General features: G+C 38.6%; 1 protein-coding gene across 1 annotated transcript in view; it reads right to left on the reverse strand.

Moving 5' to 3' along the window:
• The window catches only part of KDM7A (lysine demethylase 7A), an 83,106-nt gene that overhangs the window by 29,058 nt on the left and 32,557 nt on the right, over window positions 1-21,491 (reverse strand). Inside the window, exons 2-9 of the mRNA XM_030308560.1 lie at window positions 17,756-17,841; window positions 12,986-13,103; window positions 9,295-9,455; window positions 7,333-7,474; window positions 6,841-7,027; window positions 5,459-5,621; window positions 1,465-1,552; window positions 76-182 (exon numbers count right to left, since the gene is read on the reverse strand). Coding sequence (XP_030164420.1) covers window positions 76-182; window positions 1,465-1,552; window positions 5,459-5,621; window positions 6,841-7,027; window positions 7,333-7,474; window positions 9,295-9,455; window positions 12,986-13,103; window positions 17,756-17,841 — 1,052 coding nt within the window. The remainder of the gene's footprint in view (window positions 1-75; window positions 183-1,464; window positions 1,553-5,458; window positions 5,622-6,840; window positions 7,028-7,332; window positions 7,475-9,294; window positions 9,456-12,985; window positions 13,104-17,755; window positions 17,842-21,491) is intronic.

Consider the following 21,491-nt stretch of genomic DNA (forward strand, 5'->3'; position numbering starts at 1 on the left):
AAAGGGCCTTTCTCTCAGTGGCTTTCAGTGGAATTCACAAACATCATACATCATAATGTGAAGATTAGTAATTACCTTTCAAGGTTTCCAGCAAATTTTTGGCTACAAACCAACATATGGCTTCAAAGAAAGGGAATTTGAAAAGATCTGGTGTTTTTAGCCTTTTTTCCATCTCATAACACCTAAATAAAATTTGAAGAAATTTAGTATTAATATCAGCATTTCAAAGTTAAATGGAGGCAACCAACTCAAGGAAAATAAAAGCAAGCAGGCCACAACACATAAGCCCTATCAAGTAGGGTGTATTACTAAGCACTGCTTCATTTGAGTAAGAAGGAACTGTGATCTTATCCAGGTCTGACTGACCGTAACAAAAGTACACTGAAGAATAACACCGGTCTTCCAGAAGATCAGAACCTCGGAATTTGTATCCCAGTTTTGGTAGAAGGAATTTTACAAGGGTTCCACCGTAATAAGTAAAATAGTATGCTTAGAAGAGAGCTCCCTGTGTTGGACAACACTGCAACACCCACTCAGGGAGTTTTCTTCAGGCTCTACTAAGCATTCAGGTTCAAGGACACAATCGGCACTGGTCAAGGTGAGAAGACAGGAACCACAGCTTGTCACAGTGTCAGTCTTCCGTGGGAGTCCTGGCAGCAGTCCATAGAGCCAGGAGCCATCTTTCCCCCAGGGACAGTTCAGGTAAAGAAACAAGATTCACATCTGACAGGTGTGTAAGGTGCCCTGGCTTAGAGCTTCCTGACCCGTAAGAGCCAGTATTTCTGTAGTAACTCCAAGGACACATAGCTTCCAAGTTCCCCGTGGGTATGGCAAATTACAAGAGTCACCACTTTCAGGAAAGCCCAAAGATATGGCTTCCTACTAGGTATCTCTAGTTTTCCCAGTCGTGATGCAGTTACTCAATCAGAAATCATTTTACCATAAGCAGTGAATGTAGCCTGGTAACATTCTACTCTCTTCAGGTTACCAAGGGGAACAGAGGCATCCAAAGGTCAAATTCTCAGACAGAAGGGGAAACAGCTGCTAATCCTTTACCCACAGCAAAACTAAAGCAGGTGTTCAGCAATACTAACCTAGAATTACTTTCCCCCAGCACCGTCACACCTGAGCCTGAGGGATTTGGTTCATCTCCCTTATTGTAAAAACAGTCAAAGGAGAGGACCCACCCATTTTTATAAAATTTTGAAATTCAGGGATACATTTAGCCTCAAACTGAATAAATGATTCTTTTTGTTTTTAGAGTTGAAATACATCAAGGAACCTTCCTGACAAAATTTGAAGATAATACATTTGTTTAAAGGTCCTATTTCTAATAATTTCTCAGGGCCTTTCTTCGTGAGATTTCAATTAAAATATATTGCTGAATTTATTTTTTGGAAACTTTAAAACAATGCCCTATTTAAGAAAAAACAAAAGATCCTTTAAATTACTGATGACACAAACCTGAGCTGCATGCCAATGTTAAGGTTGTGCAGAAAGTTCCCTCCAAAAGCCATACAGTCCTGAGATGTGAGCACAGCATGTATCCACCCTGAAATAGTTAAAAGAACATAAAGCAGTGATCTTTCAATATTTAAACCAAACAAATGTGCTATCTATCTGGGAGACAAGAAACTCACAATATCAACATCAGTTTACTTCATACTCCGCCCGAGCTAGAGAAGTTAATGTCTATTATGATCTACAGATACATTCATTTAAGTATCCATTAAATGCCTATTATATGCCAGATTCTGTGCTGAGTTGGAGGAAACAAACGCATCGATCCAATCAAACAAAATCATGGTACAGGATAGGTGATGGTTTTTGTGGTTATTGCCGTTTTCATTTTTTAGTTTAAAAACACAACCCAACTTCACATTGAAGATTTTACTCCGAGAGTAGTCAAATGTGGCTAGAATGAGCTGAGCACATGTCTATGAAATGAACCTGGGACTGGCTGAGCACGTCCCTCCTCTAGTGTCATCCTGAAACGAGTGGTGCCTTAGGGACTAAGCAGAGGAGCAAGAGTAGAACTCAGCTGGAGGCCTGGCTCTAAGAAGAAAAAGGTAGATCACCCACATTTCATTATGGAAGGTTATGGTCCTATAAATATAAATGTTGACAATCAAAATGAGGTCTTTTTTTTTCCCCCACAAAAATGTTTTGAAAGAATCATTTCTAAGAGATGATGCCTAACTTTTGAAAGAAATATGCATATGCTGAACATAAAGCCTTGATATAAATATATACACACGTTTGCACGTAAAAATCAGCTACTAAAATAGAACCCATTTTCTTTATATTTTTCATTTTTTGATCTCTCATCATGCTGCAACACAACATGAAAAAAACTTTTTTTCATTAAAAAATTTTTTAGGGGCGCCTGGGTGGCGCAGTCGGTTAAGCGTCCGACTTCAGCCAGGTCACGATCTCGCGGTCCGTGAGTTCGAGCCCCGCGTCGGGCTCTGGGCTGATGGCTCAGAGCCGGGAGCCTGTTTCCGATTCTGTGTCTCCCTCTCTCTCTGCCCCTCCCCCGTTCATGCTCTGTCTCTCTCTGTCCCAAAAATAAATAAATGTTGAAAAAAAAAAAATTAAAAAAAAAAAAATTTTTTTTAACGTTTATTTATCATTGAGAGACAGAGAGACAGAGCATGAGCATGGGAGGGGCAGACACAGAATCTGAAGCAGGATCCAGGCTCTGAGCTGTCAGCACAGAGCCTGACGCAGGGCTCGAACTCACAAACCAGGAGATCATGACCTGAGCCGAAGTCGGACGCTTAACCTACTAAGCCACCCAGGTGCCCCGAAAAAAACTTCTTTAAAGACTTTCATGTGGTGCCCATTTGTGTGCTCAAAGGCACACAAAGCCTTGAGCTTCACCCTGAAATCACAAATTAGAAATTTTTGTCAGCTACGAATCCTATATATACATCGGTGGTTCTCCACAGAGGCAGCACTGTCTATAAAGGATGTTTTGGGAAGTTTGGAGGACCTTTTTTGATTGTCTCAGTGATCAGGAGGCACTACTGTCATTTCATGAAGGAGAGCCAGGGATGCAATGAGCAGGCCACTCCACGCAGTAAGAAACTGTCCTGTCCTGCACTAGTCAGGACTCTCTCCTGGGCACTCACACAGGTACAAAATCTGTCATTAAGGGTTGAAGTCTAGAAACCGTAAGTCCATTATGTATGTAAACAGTATTTTTTGCACATTTGGCACAATTTCCCAGGAATACAACCTACTCTGTAAATTGAAGGAAAGTATAGTTTGTTTGAAAGTTTATCAGCTGCCAGCTACCCTGGAAAAAAGCAACAGTCCCTACGGTAATGGTTCTCAAAGTGTGGTCCCCTGACCAGCAGCATCAGCATCAATTGGGAACCTGTCAGAAATGCAAATTCTCAGCCCCCCCTTCCCAGATCTACTAAATCAGAACTGCTGGGGATGAGGCCTAGCAATCTGAGTTTTAATAAGCCTTCCAGGTGATTCTAATGCTCAGTGATATCTGAGAACCATTAATCTACACCAATGCTAAAGAATTTCAGTTGCCAATCATACACTTGTCTGAACAGGCACATATAAAATTGTATTTTACTATAAATTACTTTTTAATTTCTTCTTTCTATTCTAGTTAGAGCATTACATTTTGGGGGAAATTATTGGTTACTGGAGGTTATATCATCAAAGAATATGAATTCAAGATTTTGAAGAGGGCATAACAAAATATTTGTTATAAAAGGGTGCCCTGGGAAGAGGATTGAAGGGAGGAGCTGAACCCACTCACAATAAAAATATTGATACTCATCGAGATTTCTAAATTCTGGCAGTTCTAGGCATTTATTCTTCATTTATTCAATACATATTTATTGTTATATACACCAGAGGCAAGGCAACAAAGCCAGACCTGCGGCGACAGATCCCTGTGAACTCTGCAGCCATTAAGGAAGGTCACCCACATCAGAAAAACATACTTCTCAAAACCACTGGCTTGGAGAGTCCATACCCTGCATTCAGTCACAACTCAAAGTGACTGACCTGATACCTATACTTGAGGTTATAGCTAAGGCTGGTATTCAATCCCTTCCCAGGGTCCCTCAAAATATACCCGCTGTCTCCAGAATGTCCCAGGACAGCAGCCCAGATTCTTAAAGCAGACTTGGCCTTCGGCAGCAATGTAGAGCCAACTAATTAAAATTGAAAGGGTGTCATCAAAATTTCAAAATTTTGTGGAAAGGACATTACAATGAACATATAAAGAAAGTGAAAAGATAAGCCACACAATAGGAGAGTCACCTGCAAATCACATATCTGGATATATCTAGATCATATATCTAGTATACAGAATAGATCAAGAACACTTAAAACTCAACAATAAAAAGACAAATAACCCAACTTAAAAATGGGCAGAGGATATGAATAGACATTTCTCCAAAGAGATACAAATAGCCACATTAAGCACAAGAAAAAAGTTCAGCATCACTACTCATTAAGGAAATGCAAATCAAAACCATAATAAGATACCATTACTTCACACCTACTAGAACAGTCAAAATAAAAAAGATAATTACAGCATTGGTATAGACGTGGAGAAATCAGAACATGTGTACATTGCTGGTGGGAATGTAAAATGGTACAACCATCTGGAAAAGTTTAGCAGTTCCTCAAAAAGTTAAACGTCATAAACTGTATGACCCACAATTCCATTACTAGGTATATATACAACCAAAGAGAAATGAAAACATAGCTCCACACAAAAACTTGTACACAAATGTTCAAAGCATCACAATTCATAATAGCCAAAAAGCGGAAACAACCCAATGTCCATCAACTGACAAATGGATAAGCAAAATGTGGTATATCTATACAGTGGCATATCATTTGTCCATAAAAACTAATGAAGCACTCATGTGCTACAACATGGATAAACCTAGTAAACATTATGCTAACTAAAAGAAGCTAAATACAGAAGGCCATGCACCCCGCATATTATATATGAAATGTCCAGAACAGGCAAATCCAAAGAGACAGGAAGTACATTAAGTGGTTGCCAGGGGCTCAGGGGGGGGGGGGGGCGGAATGGGGAATGCCAACTAATTGGTACAGGGTTTCTTTTTGAGGTGATGAAATGTTCTGGAAGTGGTATGGGTCACAACTTTGTTAATCTACTAAAAACCACTCACTCTTATATGTTAAAAGGATAAATATCATGGTTTGTGAATTTTATCTGAATAAAAATTAAAATGAAGGCAAATGACAAAAAACACAATTCTGAAACAGGTCCTAACTACAAGAGAAGCCCTCTAACGGACAAAGCAGTGAAAAGTCTAAAATCAGGATTATCTCTCAGGCTATGCAAAGCTACTTTCCAAGCATGTTAAAGCCAGAGGTTCTAATAAAAAGCCAGCTTCATGTGACTGAGTATCAACCATGGGGTACGGGAATGGGATTAAAGCCTTACCTGTAGGAACAAATAATGTATGTCCCTGCTTTACCACACATTTGTAGCACTTATCCACTTTATCTCCAAAGAACACCTCACTCTGGGTCACAGATGAACTCCAAGACTCATAGAGTGCCAAGTTTTCATCTGTTGGTTTTATCAAATAGAAAATCTTCTCACCCTAGAAGGAAGCAATCACACTATTTTTGAAGAAAAAAAAAAGCACCATTCTTAAGACGCCCTACAGTGATGCAATTTTCCAGTACAACGATCTAAGTTAAATTACATAATTATCAGATTTTTTAGGCTCAAAAGGACACCTTTCACAAACCTGATCAATAGCTCTTGCCCTTAATAAACATCTTCACAAAAGCTAAAACTCCTCCCCTCCCCCGCCAAAATCCGAGCAGAAGTCAGTAAGACAGCATCGGAGAAGCAGTTAGAAGAGAGGAGGGTAAAGAATCATGAACATCTTACTGATCTCATTTTCAAAGTATGCAAGTAAATACATGTTAACAGGCCCAGGTCACAGAGAGGCATCTCTGCAAACTCTGCCCTTGCCCCTAAGATCTACAATATGATTATTTTTAAAGGCCTATAAATAAACTTCATTTCATCAACTAACCCTTTGCCTTCTCCTAGAGAAAAGGAACAGAAGCTCAAGGACACAGCATCAAATACAGTCCAGAGCATCACAGATGCACAGGCATTGTATATAGATGAAGATGTGGTTCTCGACCAGCACCGTCCAACAGAACTTTGTGTGATGATAGAAATGTTTTTTATCTGTGCTATCCAATACACGAGTCATAAGCCACATGTGGCTGCTGAGCACTTGAAATGTGGCTAGTGCAAATAAGGAACTGAATTTTAAATTGTATTTAATTATTATTACTTAAATTTAGCCACGTGTGGCCAGTGGCTACTGTACCAAATAATGCAATTCTAGCTAAAGCACGGTGAATATAAGCTGCCAAGAAAAAATAGCAGCTTTGTGGGCATTCCCAATTTATCCAACTAGCTGTCCTGGCCTGCCCTTAAGATCAGAAGCAATTACTACTGTAATTTTGCTATAATCAGGTATTTGATTCAGGGATTAACTGATCATTGACTAGGAGAAAGAGGAAACAGAGACAAAAGGCTAAAAGAGACCAACTTATAAGATGGAGACAAAAAAAAAAGGAATCTAAATATAAATTAAAAACTCATGGTGGCCCCTCCATTACTTGAGACTTAAAAACCAACAACATAATACTTAAAGGTAAAATGATAGATCCTACTTAAAAAGCACAAAAACTTCCCTCTTTACAAATGTCATTTATAGCAAACGAATGCATTCCTGGAAAAACAAGATTATGTGTTTCTGGCAATAAGGGAACAGAGAAATATACCAATCTTACCCAGAGGACATGGTACCAAACTGAAGTTCCCCCAAAGTCAATATGGAAATCTGTGTAGCTGTCTTGAACTCCCATTAAGCAATATTTCTGAACAAATGGCTTGGGAAAAACTGAATCATCTGGCCAATAATTTTCCACCCAGGACAGTTTTCTGGCTATATCAGGGACCTCCACCAATTCAGACATCCTTTAAAAAAAAACAAACACATGCATATACATATACCCACGTCATGCAAATGAGTTCTTAAAATTTCATCCCCCATCTCAACCCAAACCAAGAAATTAACTGGAACTCAAGGTTAACACCAATAAAGTTTAAAATTCATCATATTTCTAAATATTCTCTGTGTGTGCCAAAGCAAAATGCACAACATTGCTATCACTGGACCACTTTAGAAGTAATAATTATAGTTCTTACTAAAATAAATGTATCATTTAACTACATTCAGCTAACACTGAGAAGACTAAACCAAAATGTCCAGAACTACTCACTTTGTATCTGAAAATTCAAGGCTGATCACATTTAACACTTTTGGTCTGTTAGGATTCATGAAGTATTTAACATAATTGTGAAGTGTCATTTTGCTGTCTGCCTGCCTTGCCACATCAATGACATCTATCACTTTGTCACCACCTGCAGAGAAAAATTATAGTCTTATTATCGGGCTTAAGAGTTACATCAATAGATGCCCTAAACAAAAATATTTAAAAGACCATATTCACTTCAGCCAGCTATAAAACTAACATAGCCTAGACAAAGAATCTGCCTGTATTCTTGCTTTTTAAGTCCAACTGGAACTTTTGAAAAAGGGGGCAGTTTTTGAGGGAAAGAATAAAGCAATGAAGACAGAGTTACTCATTAACACTGAGTGTGAAAACCTAAATGTTTACAAAGTTTTCCATACGCTAGTGATTTTTCGTGTGCAGCTCATACTGACAAAAATGCATTCTATTGGTACGTGCAAAGTGCACCACATGCTCGGATTCTCCATTTCCTCACGCATAAAATGAGCGGACTGACTTCCTCCTTTTGCTTCTATAACTTCTTTGAGAAGTATCTTCTATAAGATTCTATCATTTAGAAAAACCAATCAGTCTCTGCGGAACTAGTGAGCAAGGTAACCACAACAGACAATTTCTGCTTGCCAGGTAGGGTCTCCTCTTCTAATATTCTGCTTCAAGAAAAAAGCCAGTGGTTAGGAAGCAAAAATCAGTTCCTATTAGTGCATGTGAGAGGAGTTGTGAATTGGGATTAATTTATAACTTTCCTATAAAACCATGAGGTGTCGCCTGCACACCAGTGCACTGTCCCCCCGGGAAGCATCACCAGTTCTGCAATGTGCTACAGGACAAGCGGAATTCAAAACACGGCAATAACCAATTTGAAAAAGAATTCAAATAAATGCCATTTTCTTACTTTAACTTTAAAGTATTACCTAGTAGACTTTATTTTATACTTCAGAGGCAATACGATTGTTAACCAAGGCATCTTGCAGTGCTGAAAAGGAAGCTATCCAGTCATTTGAATATTTTTTCGCTAGCCACTGACTCTACAGTGCTATTTATGCAAACAGGTTCAGGTTAAACCTCAGCCTCATCCCCTGATTCATCAAATAACTCAAAATTAGCTGAATGTGAAGTCATGACATTTAACCGGGTTTCCTCAGTGAAACAGTTATCAATAAAAACTGTCAACCAGCAGCTCAATAAAAGAAGAAGTCCTCAGACATTTCAGACTCAGGAGATAATGTATCACAGTAAATGTACAATTCTGAGTCAAGGGAGATTTGAGATCTAACCCTCAAAAAATCTCTATCTACAGCTGACAAGGAATGAGATCTACAGAGTCAGTTTTATCTATAAATAGCATGATGAGAAGGAACAAAATGACTGAAAATGTCAAGAAGATGGCAAGACATAAATGGTTTTCCCTCCTGTTTCTTAAGCCTTTCTGGGCCTCAACATCACAAATGGAGTCCATACATCATTAAGTGGCAATATCATCAAGTCGTTAATATAAAAACAGCCTTGAAAATGGTCTCCTCTTTTTTCTAGTCTTTCTCTACACACAGGAGGCCACTACAACACCAGGACCCAGAGATTCCTCTCTGAATGAACCCGTCCGGCTTCCCAGTGTCTTTCTTAGTATTTACAGTTACACCTCAGTTACGGTTTTTCCTAAGCAAGTACCAGAGAATTTGATGACAAAAAAAAGCAGCATGGTGAGCCTGAGTAAATAAGAATAGATACACTGTTTCATTCTGTTTTCCTGGTAATTGTAGGTCTGCTGAGAAGAAATAGTTTTCAATATAGGTGATACTGAATTTCACTTTTCCTGACCCAGAAAACTGAACTAAATTAACATCTCCTCACTTAACTTCTCATGTTATTAGGACAATACCACTATTACTTTTACCGCATTCTCCCAAGTACTTAAAGGAATCAAGTGCGTACCTACATAGCGTTCCACATCCATGACTGAAAAAGCAGGTGGAGGGAGCCTGAGTCCCAGGTCATCTAATTTGGGGACCATAATAGGAACTTCAAATCCATGTTTCTCCAAGTATCTTTGTGTCAGCTGGCTGCCATGCATCTTTACAATGATTTCATCGGCACTAAGGAAAACAGAAGGATAAAATGTCATCTTTGTTGTTAAGTTCAGTTTTAAAAAAATAGTCTGGTAATGGGTTAATTCATACACTGCATTATTGTCCATATCAGCAGCTCTCAACCTGTCGTACCGAATTCTCCATTCTATAAAAAATGTTTTTATAAAGTCTCTTTTACTATCCTAAAGTAAAATTCATAATTAGTCCAATACATATAATTGGAAAAAAAACAGATGTATTAGATGCCTTCACTAACACAAGAGAAAAAAATTACAGCAAAATATATATATTTCAAGATGTAAATGTTTAGGAAAACTATGCTAGAAGAGAGAATATAATAATAGGGTGATTACAATTTGTTGTAATGAGTGGCTGAATTTAAAAAAAGTAACTAGATCAGAAGCCACTCAACACAAGTCGTGTAGGAAATCAGAAGAGCAAAAGGGAAGGGGCACATCAGAATAAAAATTAGTGTCAGGATAAGTAAAACAGATCAGATTCCATCTGGCTATAAAATTCTACATAAATACTTCTCAGACATTTCAAAGTCTCATGGCCATTGAACAATTCACTGCTGTCCTGCACAACACAGGCAGACTGGCTCTCACAGTCCCTGCCCACTGAGACAAACGTCCAGAATGAACTCCTGACTTAAATTATCTGGTACCACAAGTATTTCACAAGTTCCAGTAAGCAGTCACCTTAAGCCACTAAAAAAGGATAACCCCACACGCCCTCTCTGATGATTAACACTCCACAGGCATTACACTTAAGTGTGGTTTGCCCCTTTTCACTGTCCTCTCTCTTGCCATAAATTGAAGATCTCCTTAAGGGAAGTTCTAGATTTTATCTCCCAATTGCTCCCAGAATGCAGCTGCCATACATTCAAATAAGTGCAACCCTTGCATTATAGGTTAGATCACAAGAGTTTCCATTTACACAACGAGACCTTAACCGTCTTGATGTCATCCGTGGCTTAGCCGTCAAAGAAAAGACAAGAGGTACCAGTTCTCTGAATTACTGGCTCTGTCCACCCTCTCAATAAGAAAAGGTCGGTTTGAGGCTCCCCAAAATGAGATAGACTTTTCCTGGATAGTCTTACATTTGGAGGGTGTAGATCTCCTTCACCGGACTCACTGAGTTCTGTACTACCTTCTACTCCCCCCCACCCCCCAGTTTCCCTCCTTCCCCAACCTCTGACAATCAAACACTTCCTTGAACTCCAACCTAAAGGAGAATTTCGAATCACTTGTACACCCTGATCTTTAACGTTTGGTGTTTTACTTCCCCTGTCGATCAAAAATACATAAACACAAGTGCTTAAAAACACAGTTTTTTTTTTAAAACCTATTAAAATCTAGTATCTGCGAGAGAAAAAAACTGGTGACAAACTACACATGTATCACAGAGGGACAGTTAAGTAAATTATGGCGAATATACACAACTGCATACTACACAGCAGTTAAGGAGGGAGGTACATTTTTGTACACATAGAGAAAGACACAAATGAAATATAATAGAATTAAAAAAGCTGCACATCATTTGCATAACATAACCCCATTTAAAAAATTAGATGCATATATATTTATATATTCATACATCTATAAACTAAAATACTTTATTTATTTATAAGTTTATTTTGGGAGAGAGAGAACACACACACATGAGCTGCGGAGGGGCAGAGAGAGACAGAGAGGGAAAGACAGAATTCCAAGCAGGCTCCACACCATCAGTGCGGAGCCTGACACAGGGCTCAAACCCACAAACCATGAGATCATGCCCTGAGCCGATATCGAGGGTCAGACGCCTAACCAACTCAGCCACCCAGGCGCTCCTAAACATAAGTATCTTAAATGTAATTATGTAGACAAAAGGCTTACACTAAGTCTTTTTTTTTTTATTTATTTATTTATTTTTTTTAATTTTTTTTTCAACGTTTATTTATTTTTGGGACAGAGAGAGACAGAGCATGAACGGGGGAGGGGCAGAGAGAGAGGGAGACACAGAATCGGAAACAGGCTCCAGGCTCCGAGCCATCAGCCCAGAGCCCGACGCAGGGCTCGAACTCACGGACCGCGAGATCGTGACCTGGCTGAAGTCGGACGCTTAACCGACTGCGCCACCCAGGCGCCCCATAAGGCTTACACTAAGTCTTAAAACAGGGGAGGAGAAAGATAACCCATTCACTTTATCTTATACACTTGGTGTGTTAATCACATCAAGTATGTGTAATTTAACTAATTATTGTCACTCTCTGGTTTTAAATGATATGAAGGTTTACAGAGTTAAACAAAAGAAAACCAAAGACCTTTAATTAATGGTAATTACAATTTAGACATCTGTGACCATCTCCATAACTTGCTCTCGTTAGTGATTACTTTGGCAGAGAAGCCACCGGCATAGCCAGGATTTTTAACACTATTCTTTTGGGTCACAAACCTATTCGAAAAAAATAAAAGCTATGGCTCCTCTTCCTGAAAAATGTACATTCACATACTGACACTGAACTGTTTATACAGTTGTAAGAAACTCACATGCCTGTCTGAAGCCAGTCCGTAGGCCCAGGCCAGAAACTCTGGCCCTAGACTCTGAACCAATCAAGGAAAACAAACATTCTCCTAACCCCTTTGAAACTGAGAAAAGAGAAATGTTGAGACTAGGGACTTTAATATCACAAAAGTCATGTGGAAACCACTGTGGAAACCTCAGTAGACCTGAGGGAGCCAACACGAGGCACGTATCAATTCTAGGTTTCTGGATTAAGGGGAAGGGGACAGACCGGAATGTAAAGGCTGTGAGGCAACGTCAAGGGTTTTATAGTCACAGGATCTGAAATAATTCCATAAGAGGCTGCACGTGATGTTGTGATTTAAATTTAAATCGTGCCTCCCCTCTTTCACAAGCCTGGATATGATCTGTGTAAAAGGCTATTAAGCATTATCACTTTAAATAGATGTCAGGCAGCAAGCAGGAAATGATCTCAATTAGCATGATTCAAAGCTGGATCATACTTTTGACTCTCTTTGAGCCACAGATAAGTCAAACACTTTCCATTAACTTTAAAAAATCAAGAAGCCTGGTCCTGCTGTCCCCAGAGAGGCCAAGCCATGGTTATGGGTCCCTCTGGTAGCCCTAGGGTAGAGAGAGAGATGCAAACTACCTAAGAAAAAACCCAAGTTTGAAAATCAGAAGAGATGAGGTAAAAGAGAAAGAGAAGCAGCAGCTGTACAGCAGAAGGAACCCAGCACCAGGCTTAGTGTATCGCAGAGTTTCTGGACAGAGATCAACAGTGAATATATTTTTATAAGGTGACCCAGTACACATATAGGACACAATAGTTCGTGAAACTGCACTTACTTATTCCTGTTGCTAACAACATGCCGATATTTTCTATTTATTAAAAAAAAAAAAAAAAAAAAGGTAAAAATCTGAGAATAATGGGGTTGCAACCTGAAATTCGAAAACATTGCTTTAGATAATGTCACGTTACCAGGTAACACTCTCCAATTGTCTTTGGTCACAACAAGTTTCCGTACCTTGGGAAGACTCGAGAACGTAACTCCTGAACAAAAGTCCTGGTCCCAGCCTGCACTGGTTTGGAGCCATCGTCAATTTCGGTGTAGTCATGCCTGTGCCAGTTCCTCCTCTTTTTCACTGGATTTTCAGATTAGAAAAAGAAAACAGTTTTGGTAACTGGTGACACCATGCACTTTCTAAAAGTTATATTCTATATAATCAGAAATAACAACTGTTTAAGTACAAACACACTTGCTTTTCAATGCATTTCCACGCTGAAGAGGTAAATTTTACTTTGTGTAATGCTGCAATTACAGGCAATTAACTGTGGATTTTTAAAAATCTTTTTATTTCAAAAAAATTTTTAATGAAAACAAATTCAAATTAGCAGGTGGAGTCCATTATAATAGCCACATTTACACATACTATAAAATATCACAATTATTTTAAATCATGACTTTCACTAGACCATTAAGTCATAATATGGTTTTTACAGATAATCCAAGTCATCCTCTCAGGATAGGACCTTTGATCCCACATCGGAAATTTATTCCAACAGCACAGCTCCCTTCTCTTTTATGTCAAGATCTATTCCCAAAATAAGCATGCTTACACTGCCACAAAAGAAGAGCAGGTGGCTACATCATAATTAAAGGAAAACAAGAGGAATGACAGAACAAATAACTTTATGATTAGTTCTAACGCTAAGATCCTGTGATGCTACAGCTCTGGGCGGCTACGATCTTCAAGAGTCACGGCAATCAAAATCAGTAGACTTGGATTTGACTCCTAGTTCAGCCATGACTTACTCCACAACCTTGGGCAAGTCACGGAACACGACTGGGTCCAGTTTTCTCAAGTGGAAATGAAGGCAGGAGGGCTGTGTTTCAAACTGTGTCAAGAAATCCTTGATAAAGCGGAAGATGGAGAAGAGGCCGAAAAGGGAACTCCAGACCTCATTCTGCTTCCACCAGGGCAGCGCCACATACGTCCCTTCTGTTGCTATCGGTGTAAGATGTCAATTTTCTATCTTTTTTTTTTAAGTTCGAAAATCACTCTTAAGCCTAAAACCTTCATGATTCTGGGAAATGTACTGAAGTCTGCAACCAGCTTAGAATGCATCCAAAAAAAAAAAAAAAAAAGTGGATACACAAATAGACAGTGGGATAGTTACACAGACCGCAGTAAAGCAAATAACGTAAAATGTTAATAGAGTCCTAGATGGTGAGTTTGGAGGTACTTCCTGCAAAATTCTTTCAACTTTTCCTGTATGTTAGAACAATGTCATAATAAAACATGGGGCGGGGGCAACTCTATGAATCTAAGTTATTTTAAACCTGCACCTTACAAAGATCATAATAATAAAATAATACTGGATCCTCATATGGATAAGAAGTCACACTAAATACCCAATAGGGGAGGAAACAAGCCTTATTCATATCTAAGAGTTTAAAACAAGATTCCCAAGTAATTCGTGGCAGTCAGACCCTCAACATGGAGAAGAATAAATCCCATTTTTTAAAAGTCTCATGAGAAAAACTGAGAATCTTAAAGCAACCTTCCTAGAAAATACCATTTCCTAGTATCCTTCGTGTGTTATTTTGTTCTCATTCAAATTACTTGTAAAATTCAAGGGTGTTTCATTTCAGGCTTCTGTTCTACATCTATATAGATTCATAACCCCATTTTATTTTCAACTGGGATCATGATATTCATCCTGCTTACCTTTCTTATTCTATCAGGAGCATTTTCTCATTAAATATTCAAAAGCAATTTAAAGGCAGCCTAGAATTTTAAGACGTAGGTGTAGATGCATCATTTCATAATCCTTTTTTTGATTCTTAAGCACTTAGCTCATTCTGAATCTTTCTTCAAACAAAGTTAAGATTAATATTCATATACATAAATCTGTTTCCCTCATTAATTCCTCAGGATAAATTCTTAGAAATGCTAGAAGAAAGATTCAATATTATGAAGATACTTGCTACATACTGCAAAACTGCCTCCAGAAAAGTGGTAGGTAACTCATACTCTTACCAGAAAAGCAGTAGGTGACTCATATTCTTACCAGTGTACATATAAGCAGCAGCCATTTCAAAACCCTGGATCAACAGTGAGCATCATCATTTAAAAAAAGAAAAAGAAAAGGCTGCCCATCTGATAAGTAAACTATGGTATTACATTGTTTTAATTTTCATTTCGGCAGAACAGGTTAGAATTAGAACAGATTTGGGACTGGACAGCTATGGGCTCAAACCCCAGCTCTACCAAACAGCTACGTGAAAGAGCTGGTTAGATAGTATTTTTCTCACATCGAGGTGTTACAAATACCAAAGGAAATGACAGAGATCAAGTACTTCTTAGCACAGTGTCCGGGGCATCCCATGAGCTGCCAATTACTTCTCTTTCCTTTTAAATAAGCAGTCTTGCATGATGTTAACAGAATGTTATAAATGTCCTGTTAGGCCAACAGGCTTAACACATAAAATCAGCCACTGCAAGAAGCTGGCTGAATATCTGAGGGGAAGGAATATTCTAGCAGTGGTCCTAGGGAGAGAAAATGCTGAGTTTGGCTTCCATGTGCCTGAGGAGCACTGAGGTATGTATTTAAGTATTGGCCTTTTTTGATACTTGCCCTTGAATAGAGTTCCTGATTCCCATTAAAAGGGTCAAGTCTAAATTCACTATACCAAGTGGGTATTATACTGACTAATAGTATCTATAATAAGAATTCCCAGGGAATTCTGAGAAGACAGAAGCCCTAGGTAGCCAGCAAGAGAGGCTTAACAGCAGAGGGAAAGAGGCCAAAAGGGATGACCCAAGTTGAGGGTGGAGGGTGAGGGGGTGGGGAAAATGAGCCTTAGATCAAGATAAAACAAATTACTGGATCTTGGGCATTTTCCCTGTGGGTATTCAGAGCTGGACTCTTGCCCAGAAGATAACCAATGCCTGACCTTATGTTATTCAAGGATGAGAAGCATACAGGCCAGGGCCAGGCAGTAGTCAAGCTTCTCTCTGAAGCATCGTTATTCAAAGTGCAGGTCGTGATCCATTATGGATTGTGAAATCAATTTAGTGAGGATGACAAGCTCTTTAAAAAATTAAATCACACAGGAAAAATAGAAAATAGAGTGCATCACATATCATAGTTAACCCACTGGTATTTCATAGAAATTAAATTCAAATTATTTCATTTTGGGATTACATACTTGAATTCTAAACTAAAACTGTTATAAATTTTAGTTCCGTTTCCTTTCTTGAAATAACAACCCAGTATTGGTTATTCCCTCTAAGAATTATACTTGGTCAATAATTATTACAAGTTATATGCCACATACTTCACGGCTACACAAAATAAGAACTTTTAAAAACATTTATGACAATAAACTGGTCAATTACACTAACAATTCTACCAATTTGTTAACCTCAAATTTTATACTGTGTAACTAATAAATGGATAACCTGTAGATTACAAGGAAATATTTTAATGTATTCTTACAGCTTAAATTTCACAATCTCTTACAAAGAGACTAGATAAATTACTAATATTTCTAACAGATAAGCAGTCAGTTGCTAGTAAGTTTCTCTTAAGTAATTACTTGCCCACAACTTCAGAAAAAAATTTCTATGAAGAAAAAAATACTAGGAAAAAAGCTGCATTTAAAAAGGTTGGATAGGTTACCTACATCTCACTTAAGTGTGTATCAAAGTATGTTCAGGTAGAGTTTTCTTCCTATGCAAAATGATTAAGCCTGGTTTTTCCCTCTAGTCTCATGAACACAAAAATGCTAGTTTGTAGTCTACATTTTTTACAAAAGAAAGTTGTAACATCCTTCAAAACCTTTTAAACGTTATCCCTACTTTCCATCTGCACAATGACCATTAACATTCCAGTCTATTCTTCCGAAGCATCTGTAAAATATCGTTTTGTGTGTGACGCTGGTACACCCCAGAGGATGTGTGAACTTCCCTGCCTGTGTCCTGCCCCTGGGGCAGAAGAGTGCAGGCAGACACTTGGTCTGGCTTCGGTCTTCCTCAGAATGGGACTGGACGGGGTGTGGCTTCAAGTTGGGCAGGATTCTAGGCCATACTCAAACTGATGACCAAATTCAGAAAACGTAAGTAATATTTTAGCATATTGATGCCCTAATTTTCTCCTAAAAATATAATGCATGTGTGTGCATTAAAGTCTGTCCCAAATATTACTGAAAGGTTTTTTTTAATTTATTTATAAAGAGATAAAAGCAGTTGATATCAGTTTCTAGAATTAGCAAATTTTTCACATTTCTCAAATTGAAAACTTTGAATATATGTCCTTGAATTTGGGGGCTTTGCACTGGCAATTAAGAATAATATTTTTTCATTTAATCTTTGTGACTTATGAAATAAGTTATTCAATAATTCAGACAGAAAGTGCATTCTCAGTATCTTCAGAAAAATATTCCCTACAGTTCTTAGTGGATGTAACATAACTAGTGAAACTATTATTAAAACATTATCATGTACACATTAAATTCTTTTTATTTTTTAATGTTTATTTATTTTCAGAGAGAGAGAAAAAAACATGCAAGCGTGAGGGGAGGAGGCGCAGAGAGAGGGGGAGAGAGAGAGAATCTCAAGCAGGCTCTAAGCTGTCAGTGCAGAGCCCGACACAAGGCTCGATCCCATGAACCATGAGATCATGACCTGGCCAAAATCAAGAGTCGGACATTCAACTGACTGAGCCACCCAGGCACCCTGTACACATTAAATTCTAAACTTCAGTTTTTATTTAAGCTTCTAGTACTTACTCAAGGAGGAACCATGTAGAACTGCACAGTTGGGACAGTGATAAAGGTCAATGTCAACAGCATGATGTTCTTCTACACCAACACAGCTAAGATAAAGAAAAATAGAATCAATATGTAAATAAGTTGAAAATATTTACTTAACTGTAATAGATGGTTAGAATTTAGCTGCGAAGTGTACAACAACCTCACCAACAAATTTTGTAGATTCCAGAAACATATGTACAAATTTTATTCTCTTCCCTACACACTTGCTAAATAATTATGGGGCAAAAGTATGCCCAAATACATGGGAAATGATTCACTAGTAACAGTAGAGACATCAGAAATAATATAATTATAAGCCATAAGAGCTCAACCATTATGTAAATGTCACCTAGCGTGGATTCAATGTTTGTGTCCCCCCAAAGTTCACATGCCAAAGCTTTAACCCCTCCACGTGGCTGTATTTGGAGACAGAGCCTCTAAGAAGTAATAAAGACTGAATGGGGTCATAAGGGTGGGGCTTTGATGCAACAGGATCAATGTCCTTAGAAGAAGAGACACTAGAGAGCTCTCATGCTCTCTTTCTCTTCTCTTCCTCTTCCCTTCCTCCTATATCCTAGCATTCTATTAACCTAGCACTTAGTATTCAGTTAAAAATATGTTTCAAGAAGGAGGGGGGAGAATGATTCGTAGTGAACCAAAACCTGAGAGTTCACCTCCAGCTAACCCACAGCACAGGAAATGCAAAGGACATACTTCTGGAAAATGGGAGATGATCACAGAGAGGTCTGGATGCAAGAAAAAAGTGAAAAGCTAAAAAAAGTAATAAATATATGGGTAAATTTACATGGAGACTCACTACCGAAAATAATGTCATGTGAGATTTAAAAATATATAGAGAACTAAAACACACAACAACAGCACTTGAGTAAGGAAAGGACAAACGGAGTTACAGGCTCTTCAGGCACTTATCCTGGAAGGACAGGAAAGGTGATGATTAACATCACCTTAAGTTGAGAATGCCTATTAGAATTTCTTGAGAGATGACTAAAGGAACGGAAATAGAAAGTATAGCTTCCAGGGGCCCCTGGGTGGCTCAGTGGGTTAAGTGATTTCGGCTCAGGTCATGATCTTGCAGTTTGTGAGTTTGAGCCCCGCGTCGGGCTCTGTGCTGACAGCTCAGGGCCTGGAGCCTGCTTTGGCTTCTGTGTCTCCCTCCTCTCAGCTCCTCCCCTGCTCACGCTCTGTCTCTCTCTCAAAATAAATAAAGATTAAAAAAAATTTTTTTTCAAAAAAAAAAAAAGAAAGTATAGCTTCCACACTAGTACCGAAGCAGAAATAGAATTTATAAGAATTTATTTTTAAAAAATCAATTCAAAAACAGGAGGGGGAAAAAAAGAGGAAAAGAAATAGAGACAGCAAAATAAGATGGAGGTATAAATTAAAATATATGACCTCTGTCATTACATTATATGAAAATGGATTAACCTGTTCCAATTAAAAGCTACAGATTACCTGGCTGGACTTCCCTAGTTATAGGAGACATACATAAAACAGGAATACAGAAAGATTGAAAGTAATAGGATGGACACATAAATACCATGAAAATAGTAATCAAAAGAAAGTACGCTATATTAAAATTAAGCAACACAAAATCTAAAGTAAAAAATATGCGATAAAGCCTAAAACTTTCAGTTCCCCAGGAGGACAATAACAAGAACAACTAACTGTACTGGGAGATTTTGACACCTCTGTCAGTATCTGATGGAATAAGCACATCAAACAAGAATCTAAATATACAAGATTTGAACTGCAGGATTTAAAAAAAAAAAAACATGAACTAATGGACATTTATGGAATACTCTACCCAACCTCTCCAGGACACACATTCCTTCAAGCATACATGGACCATTGGTAACAAGCTACTATACACTGGACCACAGTCAAATTCTGGAGGTCTGAAATTAGGAACTCTCTAGCTACAGTTCAATTAAGCTAGAAATCAATGACAGAAAGCTAAATGGAAAATCTTCCATTGCTTAGAAATTAAGAAATAAACGGCTAAGTAACCCATAAGTCAACAGATAATGAAACACTGAAATTATCTGGAAGTGAGCACTAACGAAAATGCTACATAACAAAACTTGTGGGATGCAGAATTTATAAACAGAATATACAGTTTTTTTTTAAATATCCCTTACAAAGTAAAGTGTTTTTATTTCTTTTTAATTTTTTTTTAACGTTTATTTATTTTTGAGACAGAGAGAGACAGAGCATGAATGGGGGAGGGTCAGAGAGAGAGGGAGACACAGAATCCGAAACAGGCTCCAGGCTCTGAGCAGTCAGCACAGAGCCTGACGTGGGGCTCGAACTCACGGACTGCAAGATCATGACCTGAGCCAAAGTTGGATGCTCAACCGACTGAGCCACCCAGGCGCCCCAGAAATATACAGTTTTAAGTGCATGCATTAGAAAAGGCTGAAATCAATACACTAATAAGCATCCACCTGAAGAAGTTACAAAAAGAATAGCAAAATAAGCCTTAAAACATAAATAGAAGGAATAAAAAAGCAAAATTGATGACACAGAAAACAAACCATGCAACAGAGCATCGGAGCCAAAAATTCTTTGAAAAGACAAAACTGGGAAAACCTCTAGCAAGTTTAAGAAAAACAGGTGACACGAATAACCAATACTGGGAATGAAAAGAGGTAGAAACTAGATTCTTATAGACATTAAAGGTAAAAGAAAGTATTATGAACAACTTTATGCCGAGAGACTAGAAAATATAGGTAAGACAGACAAACCTGAATCACAAGGAAATAGAATATTTGAATTGTCCTGTAACTGTTACTTAGTAATTTTTAAAATTGTCCCACCAAAAAAAAAAAAAAAAAAAAAAAAAATCCCAGTCCCAGATGGCCTCACAAGCAAATTCTATCAAATACTCAAAGAGTAAATAATTCTTGCACTAGAGGAGCATCTGGGTTGCTTAGTCAGTTAAGCACTGGATTCTTGATTTCAGCTCAGATCATGATCTCAGGGTCAGTGAGATCAAGCCCCACATAACGCTCTGCATTGACAGTGCAAGCCTGCTGGGGATTTTCTCTCCCTCTCTCTCTCTGCTCCTCCCGCACATGTGCACCCACATACTGTCTTGCTCTCAAGCTTGTTTTTTAATTTTTTTAATGTTTATTTATTTTTGAGAGAGAGAGAGAGGGGGGGGGAGGGGCAGAAAGAGAGCCACACACAGAATCCAAAGCAAGCTCCAGGCTCCGAGCTGTCAGCACAGAGCCCAATGTGGGGATTGAACTCAAGAACCTCAAGATCATGACCTGAGCCAAAGTCGGGCACTTAATCAACTGAGTCACCCAGGCGCCCCAAACAAACTTTTTTTGTTGTTTTATTTTATTTATTTTGAGAGAGTGCGTGACAGCAGGTGAGGGGCAGAGAGAGGGGGAGAGAGAAGGAGAGGGAGAGGGGGAGAGGGAGGGGGGGAAAGGGGGTGGGGAGGGGAAGGGAGAGAGAATCCCAAGCAGACTCCATTATGCTAGTGCAGAGCCCTATATGGGGCTTGATCTCACCAACCATGAGATCATGATCTGAGCCGAAATCAAGAGTCCCACACTTAACCAACTGAGCCATCCAGGCACCCCCCCCCAAAATAAATAAATTAAAAAAAAAAAAAAAAAAAAAACTTGCACCAGAGGGTAGGACAAAACGCCCATGGGGCGCCTGGGTGGCGCAGTCGGTT

Source organism: Lynx canadensis, chromosome A2, assembly GCF_007474595.2.
Source record: "Lynx canadensis isolate LIC74 chromosome A2, mLynCan4.pri.v2, whole genome shotgun sequence".
In the NCBI taxonomy this organism is placed as follows: Eukaryota; Metazoa; Chordata; class Mammalia; order Carnivora; family Felidae; genus Lynx; species Lynx canadensis.